Source organism: Coturnix japonica, chromosome 13, assembly GCF_054131305.1.
Source record: "Coturnix japonica strain WE chromosome 13, WE-NBRP24, whole genome shotgun sequence".
Lineage (NCBI taxonomy): Eukaryota > Metazoa > Chordata > Aves > Galliformes > Phasianidae > Coturnix > Coturnix japonica.
Window position 1 is genome coordinate 20846053 of NC_140675.1, and position 8948 is coordinate 20855000.

The window sequence follows — 8948 nt, forward strand, 5'->3', positions numbered from 1 at the left end:
CCCCGTTATGCCGCGTTATATCCCACAATCCACCTTGCCGGAAGCGACGCTACTGCGCATGATCAAAATGGCGACCCCCAATTGCCACGTTATGCCGCGTTATATCCCACAATGCACCATACCGGAAGCGACGCTACTGCGCATGACCAAAATGGCGACCTCCAGATGCCTCGTTACGCCGCGTTATATCCCACAATGCACCATACCGGAAGCGACGCTACTGCGCATGACCAAAATGGCGACCTCCAGATGCCTCGTTATGCCGCGTTATATCCCACAATGCATCATACCGGAAGCGACGCTTCTGCGCATGATCAAAATGCCGACCTCCGGATGCCTCTTTATGCCGCGTTATATCCCACAATGCAGCAAACCGGAAAAGACGCTACTGCGCATAACCAAAATGGAGACCTCCGGATGCCTCGTTTTGCCACATTATATCCCATAATGCAACATACCGGAAGCGACGCTACTGCGCATATTCGAAATGGCGACCTCCGGATGCCGCGTTATATCCCGCAATGCACTTTGCCGTAAGTGACGATGTTCCTCACTATGAAAATGGAGTCCGCGACGTGCCGGGACACTGTGGGGCTTTATGGGGCACTGTGGGGCTCTATGGGGCTCTATGGGGCTTCTATGGGGCTTCAATGGGGCGCTATGTGTCTCTATGTGTCTCTATGTGGCTGTGTGGGGCCACCGCTCTAACCCGTCCTTTCTTGGTTTTCTTCTTTTCCTGCTTTTCTTGGTTTTCTTTCACTTGTTGGAAATATCCTCAATAATTTTTGGTCAGGACGGTATCTCTGATCAAAGCAGTTTTTATTCGCGGTTGCAATGGCGGGCGCCCTGATGGCAGAAGCCATGGACACGATGTTACAGTTTTTATACCTTTTCTCCCATATGTTTCCCCCTCCCCCCTCCCCTTTGGTTGGGTTTTAGAGTTTACAATGTTACCCGAGGTTTGCATTTGTTAATTACATTCTGAAATTTGTTAGTTCACTTGCTGTCTTGTCAGTCGCCATCCTGCTGTTTCTGTTTCCAAGATGTCTCGGTACTCTTATCGTATTGATATGTTGATTCCCTTCAAAGCTTCTTCCATTCTGTCCTGGAGGCCTTTGTTAAACAAAGAGCCGGGGGGGGGGGTGATTCCAGTCCTTCCCGATATCTCTTCAGGCACATCCTTAGGTATTTTTACAATGCCTACAACAAAACACTAAAACATACATTGTTGCTGGTTTATACAGGCATATTGTTAATTATTTTAACTTCTCCTCTTTGGATCCTTTATTACTCAGGTCTTATTTGTCCAGCACCAAAAACGAGTAGTTCTATTTCAGACAGCTGGGCAGACAGGAGCTGCAGTCTTTGTACCTGTGACTTCTACCTAATAACTACAAATTGCTTCACTTAAATAATGAGACATTGAAATAAAATATTTTTATCTTATTCTAAATGCAGAAACAACATTTGATTCCCACACACTCTAACCCATCTTTCCTTGGTTTTCTTCCGCTCTAACCTGTATTTCTTTGTTTTCTTCCAGTCTAGCACTTCTTTTCTTGGTTTCCTTCCACTATACCCTGCTTTTCTTGGTTTTTTTCCACTCTAACCCGTATTTCTTGGTTTTTTTTCCGCTCTAACCCTGCTTTTCTTGGTTTTCTTCCATTCTAACCCGTCTTTTTTTGGTTTTCTTCCACTATACCTGTCTTCATGCTTTCCTTCCCCTCTAACCTGTCTTATCTTGGTTTTCTTTCTCTCTATACCACCTTTTCTTGATTTTACTCTGCTGTAACTCATTAATACTTGGTTTTCTTTTGCACTAACCCTGCTTTTCTTGGTTTTCTTCTGCTCTAAATTGTCTTTTTTTTGTTTCCTTCCACTCTAAATCTGCTTTTCTTGGTTTTCTTCAGCTCTAACCCTGCTTTTCTTGTTTTTTTTTCCACTCTAACCCTGCTTTTCTTGTTTTTCTTCCACTCTAATAAGCTTTTCTTGATTTTTCTTCAATCTAACCCGTCAATATATGTTTTTCTTCTGCTCTAACCATGCTTTTCTTGGTTTTCTTCCGCTCCAAAACTGCGTTTCTTGGTCTTCTTCTGCTCTAACCCCTCTTTTCTTGGTTTTCTTTTCATCTAACCCTGCTTTTCATGTTTTTTTTTCAGCTTTAACCCTGCTTTTCTATGTTTTCTTTTCTTCTAACCCTACTTTTGTAGGTTTTCTTGCGATCTAGCCCTTCTTTCCTTCTTTTTGTTCCGCACTAACCAGTCTTTTCTTGATTTTCTTCTGCTCTAACCCGTCTTTTCTTGGTTTTCTTCCACTCTAACCCTGATTTTTTGGTTTTCTTCCACTCTAACCCTGATTTTTTGGTTTTCTTCCACTCTAACCCTGATTTTTTGGTTTTCTTCCACTCTAACCAGTCTTTTTTTGGATTTCTTTAGCTGTCGCCTTGTTTTTCTTGTTTTTCTTCCGCTCTAACCCTGCTTTTCTTGTTTTTCTTCTGATCAAACTATGCTTTTCTTTGTTCTCTTTTGTTCTAACCCTGCTTTTCATGGTTTTCTTTCGCTCTAAATATGCTATCCTTTGTTTTTCTCTGCTCTAACCCTGCTTTTCTTGCTTTACTTCTGCTCTAACCCTGCATTTCTTGTTAGGAAAAAAGCGTAGCACAACCAAGTATTAATGAGTTAGAGCGGAGTAAAATCAAGAAAAGGTGGTTAGAGCAGAAGAAAATCAAGAAAAGCAGGGTTTGAACTGGTGAAAAACAAGAAAAGCAGGGTTAGAGTGGAAGAAAACCGAGAAAAGACGAGTTAGAGTGGACAAAAACCAGGGAAAGCAGGGTATAGCGGAATAAAACCAAGTAATGACGGGTTAGAGCAGAGTAAAATCAATAAAAGATTGTTAGAGCAGAAGAAAACCAAGAAAAGCAGGGATAGAGAGGGAATAGACCAAGAAAAGACGGGTATAGTGGAAGAAAACCACGAAAAGCAGTGTTAGAGCGGAAGAAAATCAAGAAAAGCAGTTTTAGGGAGGAAGAAAACCAAGAAAAGCAGGGTTAGAGCAATTCCCCTCTCTATGCTCCTCCTTAACATAAACTATAAATCTGTAAGTACCCTTTGCCTTAGTGAGGCCCCCTTTCCCTTTATGTAGCTAAGTGTTCCCTTTTCATCTACTATGGGGTCCTTTTTCACTATTCAGTCTGTCATCTACTGATCGTCACCTTCCAACATGGTTCCTTGTGTAACTCCATTGATACCTCTGCATCTACATACAGCTTCATTTTCAAACATCAGCTCATTGTCCCCCCCCATTGGCACCTCAACATCCCCCCCCAAACATCTCTGCCCCCCATCAGCTCAGCATTATTCCAGTATCAGAGCCAGAACTCACCTCCTGTAGTGCTCTTCTAGGCCGAGCAATGTGATGGCGGAGAAGCCAAGTCCTGCAGCTCCATCCAGCAGCTCTTGGTCCAAGGCAGCAACAGAGCAGAAGAGCTTCTTCATGTGGGTAGATGTGACCTCAGCAAGGAGCTCCAGCAAATACCTGCTGCCTCCCAGTGCCAGCCCTTATATGAGCACCAGAAGGAGGCGGAGCCAGCCCTGCAGCCAATCAGGTGCATTGCCTGCACTTGGGCTGTACTGCTGTGTCTCCGCCCCATCATGGCTTCCAACCATGACTAAACATTTCTATTATATCACCCTGATTATATCATGATATCATCGCCCCCATCACCCCCCATCATCCCAATGTCCCCCCCCATAACCCCCCATCATCCCAATGTCCCCCCAGCATCAACCCCAGAGCGGTGCCCACAGTGTCACCCCATTGTGACACTGAGATCTGCACCCCTGTGTCCATATACTGTGCTGTCGTTTCTTCTCTATCCATAACCATCCCCTTTAGGAACAGGTAAATATAATTATTAACCTGTTATTGCTTCATTTTTGGCTTTGTTCCTGATTGGAGCTGTTATGTAACATCCTGATTGGGCACCTGCTGAGGGGAGGGGCCAACCCCATGGGCACAGGTGGGGGCCGTTGAGGGGTGGATTGTGATTGGTTGGAGCCTGGCTCCTCCCCTCCTTGATTGGTATTTAAGGGCTGGGAAGGGCAGGGGGCAGCATCAGTTCCTGCTCAGTGCTCCTATGGGAGCATTGAGGGTAGTGGATTCTCCTTCCTGCTGCTTTTGAGCTCTGGATACCATATGGGATGCAACTCTGCTTGGAGATCCTTTTCTTTGGGGTATAAGGTGAGTGTCTGGCTTTGCTATGGGGTAAGGAATTTCTTCTTTGTTACTGCTCTGATGTCTTCTCCTTTTGGTTGCTTATGGATGTGTATGAGAAGGAGCCGAATTCTGGCACCTGCTTCTTTTGGATGGAGGGCTCAGCCTTCAGAATAGGGTGGGTGATCCCTTCTTTCTATTTGGGGTTGGAAGGAGGAGGATGGAACAGGTCCCTTTGGGATGCTCCATCCCTAGAGGTGTTTGAGGCTGTGGGACCCCGGTGTGGTGGTTGGGGACTGTCCCCATAGCAGGGGGTTGAATGGAGATGGTCGTGATGGTCTTCAGTGCTGATCATCATTTGAATCTATGTTCATATATTGCAGAGTATCAGCCCCAATGTTGGATGCTATGGGACGCTGTTCATCATCATCTCCACCTGGACATGGAGCCATTGGCTGCTGCTCTCTGGACTCACTTCTACAGCCAGTTCTTCATCCATCTCATCATCTTCCCATCCAGTTGGTGTCTTCATCACTTGGACATGAGGACACTGTGGGGTCCTGCATCAGAGGCCTTGTTGAAGTCTAAGTAGATGATATCAGCAGGTCTTCCTTCATCTACTGATGTATCAGTGCCATCATAGAAGTCTATGAGGTCAGTCAAGGAGCATTTGCCCTTGGTGAGGCTGTGTTGGTTCTCCATCATCACCTCCTGCCTTCCATGAGCCCTGGGTCCTTCTATGAGGATCTCCATCATCACCTCCTGCTTTCCGTGAGCCCTGGGTCCTTTTATGAGGATCTCCATCATCACCTCCTGCTTTCCGTGAGCCCTGGGTCCTTCTATGAGGATCTGCATCATCACCTCCTGCCTTCTGTGAGCCCTGGGTCCTTCTATGAGGATCTGCATCATCACCTCCTGCCTTCTGTGAGCCCTGGGTCCTTCTATGAGGATCTCCATCATCACCTCCTGCTTCAATGAGCCCTGGGTCCTTCTATGAGGATCTCCATCATCACCTCCTGCCTTCCATGAGCCCTGGGTCCTTCTATGAGGATCTGCTTTGTGGTCATTCCCAGCACAGCAGTGGGACCGACGGCTCAGCTGTTCCTGGGCTCATCCCTTCTACCTTCCTACAAAGGAGCGCCATGTTGGCCGTGTTTCTGCTCACCGGACTGCACCCCATTGTCACCACTTCTCAGTCTGCGATGCGTCTCATCTGGACTCATAGACTGTTTGATTTCAGGACCTTGGTTGGTCTTGCACTGGGTTGTTGACATTATAAGGTCAAATGGGGTCTTATGTGGGGCCCTATTGGTTCCAATGGGGTCTCATGGGGCCCTATTGGTTCCAACATCCCTCCCTACCAAACCCAAGGTGAGTGCTGTGTCTATGAGCTGCCCTGCAGATGTGGGCAGTGCCTTCATTGTCGTGTTGTGTCCTACAGGTTCCAGCAGAGCACAGAGATGTGCGGCTCCTGATGAGAGCAGTGAGGAACAGAAACCTGCATTGCCTGGACCCAGCTTTGCTGATGGTAACTCTCAGCCCAGCAGGTAAGGGCAGCACACACAATTGCTTTTTATCTGTTCCATACTGAAATTGAAGGTAACGTTCCATTATTATAATGATAATATCTGCTCTCATCCTTCTGCATTCTCTTTTCCTCTGTTCTCTGCTGTTTCTCCAGCATTTCCTGCAGTGTTTCCTTTGTTCTCACTTTATGTTCTGTTCATTCTATGGGCCTTGTTGTTCATTTTGGTGCTTCATTCCCTTCAGCCTTTCATTCCATGTTGGAGTTCCAAGCAGTTTCCTCTGCCGCCTTGCCCTCCATTTTGATGATCTTCACAATGTTCTATTGGGCCTTGCCCCCCATCTTGATGTTTCTTGTAGTGCCCTTTTGGGCCTTGCCCCCCATCTTGATGTTTCTTGTAGTGCCCTTTTAGGCCTAGCCATTCATCTTGATGTTTCTTGTAGTGCCCTGTTGGGCCTTGCCATTCATCTTGGTGTTTGCTGCAGTTTTCTCTTCAGCTTTGCCCTCCATCTTGATGTTCCTTGCAGTGTTCTTTTGGGCCTTGTCCTCATCTTGATGTTCTGCGTGATGTTCCCTTGGGCCTTGCCATCCATCTTGATGTTTTACATGATCTTTTTTGGCCCTTGCCCTCCATCTTGATGTTTCAGCAGTTCTGTTTTGGGCCTTGCCCTCTGTTTTGCAGTTCCATGCAGTGTTCTTTTAGGCCTTGCCCTACATCTTGATGTTGTATGTGCCCTTCTGGGCCTTGCTCTCCATCTTGATGTTCCCTGCAGTGTTCTTTATGGCCTTGCTCTATTTTGCAGTTCCATGCAGCATTCTTTTGGGCCTTGCCCTCTGTTTCATTGTTCCCTTTGTTCTTCTCTTTGCTCTCCACGCTGTTTTCCCTTTGGCCTTTGTTCTTGGTGTTTCCTATAATGGTCTGTTTGCTGTTGCTTTTGCTTTGGTTTCCCTTGGCTTTCCTTCTTTCTTTTGCACTTGCCTTACCCTTGGCTGCCTTTCTGTGGTTCTTCTGCTTGTCTTTGGGATTTGTGTTAATGTTTTGTTTGTGTTAATCTTGATCTGCTCCCCCGGCTTAACGCGGGTTGTAGTGATAATGACTGTAACCTGTATTTGTTAATGGAACTGATATTTACCTAATATTTACCCAATACTAAAGGTGTCTGTTATGATAAATGCAGTCATAAAAGTGATGCTCAGTGCTTTATGTGAAAGTTTCTTTAATTATGATTGTAGTGTGGGATACAATTGTTAAACTTACTGCAAATTTAGACTTAAAAGTAGCATTAATTATATCCATAATAGCATTAATTATATCCCTAATAACATTAATTGTATCCCAGTGCCTTCATTGTCATGTTGTGTCCAACAGGTTCCAGCAGAGCACAGAGATGTGCGGCTCCTGATGAGAGCAGCGAGGAACAGAAACCTGCATTGCTTGGACCCAGCTTTGCTGATGGTAACTCTCAGCCCAGCAGGTAAGGGCAGCACACAGCAATTTGTTTTTACTTGTTCCATACTGAGATGTGAGGTTAGTGTTTTTGACTTCATTTTTGCACTCCGTGGTGTCCTATGGGCTGTCTGTGCTTGTCCTACTGTGTTGTCTTTGTGTTTGGTCTTTGCTGTTGCTCAGTTGTTTCTTGCAGTGTTTTTCTTGCTCTCCATTTTGACATTCTTTGAGGCATTCTCTTGGGCCTTGCCCCCCATTTTGGCGTTCCTTGTGTCGTTCTTTTGGACTTTGCCGTCCATTTAGGCATCCATTGCATCATTCTTTTGGGCTTTGCAGTCCATTTAGGCATCCATTGCATCATTCTTTTGGGCTTTGCAGTCCATTTAGGCATCCATTGCATCATTCTTTTGGACTTTTCTGTCCATTTAGGCATCCATTGCATCATTCTTTTGGACTTTGCTGTCCATTTAGGCATCCATTGCATCATTCTTTTGGACTTTGCCGTCCATTTAGGCATCCATTGCATCATTCTTTTGGGCTTTGCAGTCCATTTTGCTGCTCCTTTTCTTGTTCTCTTGGGCTTTGCCCTCCTTTTCAGTGTTCCCTGCATCCTTTTGTAGGGCCTTGCCCAATATTTTGATATTCTCTTGGGTGCTTTCTTCCATTTTGCAGTTTCCTGCATCATTTTGTTGCGCCTTTATGTCCCTATTGCTGTTCTCTGCAGTGTTTTGTGTTGTATTATGTTCTGTTTTGATGTGTTTTGTGCTGCTCTTTTGGGTCTTGCTGTTCATTTTGGCATTCTCTGTGTTCTTCTTTTGCACTTTTTGCTCCATTTTGGTGTTTTTTGTAGCAGATTATTGGGCCTTGCCCACTATTTTACATTTTCATGTCCCACTGGCTTCAGCCCATTGATCTAACTATCTCTTTTTCTTCCTCAGGGCCCTTATATTCCCTGGCTGATGGATGTTCCCCTTTGATGCAGTGCTCCATGCTGCCATGCAGGCGTTCAATAAAGCTTTGGGGGGCTGACGATCCATCACAACAGCACATCAGCTACATGTTAGTCAATTAACCTCTATTTAATTGGAATTAGCTTTTGAGTTAAGTTCTCTTAACCAAATTGGTTTAAGGTTTGCGTTCAGTTAACCTTACCCAAATTGGTTTTAGATTTGACATAACACTTAAACAAATTGGTTTTAGCTTAGTAATCTATTAACTTCACCCACATTGGGTTTTGTTTTGTAATCATTTAACTGCAACTAAATTGGTTTTTGATATGTTGTTAATTAATCTTAATCAAGTTGGTTCTAGCTTTTCAATTAATTATTTTAACAAAATTGGCTTTAGCTTTCTATCAGTCATTGTTAATCAAATTGGCTTTAGTTTTGCCATTATTTTTAATCAAATTGACTTTAGTTTTGCAATCATTTAATGTTACTTAAATTGGTTGTAGCTTTACAACCATTTAAGTTTAATCTAATTGGCTGTAGCTTTGCAATCTATCTACCTTCATTGAATTGGCTTTAGCTTTGCAATCATTTAATCTTAAACTAATTGGCTTTAACTTTGCTATTATTTAACCTTAACCAAATTGGTTTAAGGTTTGATTTCAATTAATATCAGCCAAATTGGCTTTATTTATCCTTGCTTACGGGGCTGGGTAGCCCATTTTTTTTCTATTAGGGCTATCCCAGCCCCGTAACCAACGCCCACGGCCTGAGGGAGCCGAGTTGCTTCCCGGCCACTCTTTGACTCGTGCCCATT

At 44.5% G+C, this 8948-nt stretch overlaps 1 protein-coding gene and 1 long non-coding RNA gene across 5 annotated transcripts; one reads left to right on the forward strand and one right to left on the reverse strand.

Annotated features, from left to right (window-relative positions):
- Window positions 1-369: 369 nt before the first annotated feature.
- LOC146758723 (uncharacterized) lies at window positions 370-8283 on the forward strand. Of its 3 annotated transcripts, XM_085514492.1 has the most exons (5): window positions 3440-4239; window positions 4596-5583; window positions 5654-5759; window positions 7107-7212; window positions 8123-8283. In XM_085514492.1, exons 2-5 carry the CDS (start codon window positions 5257-5259, stop codon window positions 8142-8144), a joined length of 561 nt encoding a protein of 186 aa, XP_085370618.1. In that variant the 5' UTR covers window positions 3440-4239; window positions 4596-5256; the 3' UTR covers window positions 8145-8283. The 3 variants fall into 3 exon arrangements, 2 of the variants coding, with proteins under 2 accessions (XP_085370620.1, XP_085370618.1); XM_085514494.1 differs by lacking the exons at window positions 3440-4239; window positions 4596-5583 and adding an exon at window positions 370-533; XR_014933975.1 differs by lacking the exons at window positions 3440-4239; window positions 5654-5759; window positions 7107-7212; window positions 8123-8283 and adding an exon at window positions 393-533 and having other exon boundaries at window positions 4596-4936.
- On the reverse strand, window positions 803-4033 carry LOC146758724 (uncharacterized). Of its 2 annotated transcripts, XR_014933977.1 has the most exons (3): window positions 3919-4033; window positions 3382-3488; window positions 803-1113 (listed from the first exon to the last, which is right to left on the reverse strand). It is a non-coding gene; the product is annotated as an uncharacterized LOC146758724 (long non-coding RNA). The 2 variants fall into 2 exon arrangements; XR_014933976.1 differs by lacking the exon at window positions 3919-4033 and having other exon boundaries at window positions 3382-3567.
- Window positions 8284-8948: the final 665 nt, after the last annotated feature.

Bases quoted from the DNA above. Each gene is read 5' to 3' on its own strand.
- LOC146758723 (XM_085514492.1), top strand. From the start codon at position 5,257: ATGAGGATCTGCTTTGTGGTCATTCCCAGCACAGCAGTGGGACCGACG. The intron at 5,760-7,106 runs GTAAGGGCAGCA...TGTGTCCAACAG, and splicing joins GGTAACTCTCAGCCCAGCAG to GTTCCAGCAGAGCACAGAGA. The intron at 7,213-8,122 runs GTAAGGGCAGCA...TTTCTTCCTCAG, and splicing joins GGTAACTCTCAGCCCAGCAG to GGCCCTTATATTCCCTGGCT.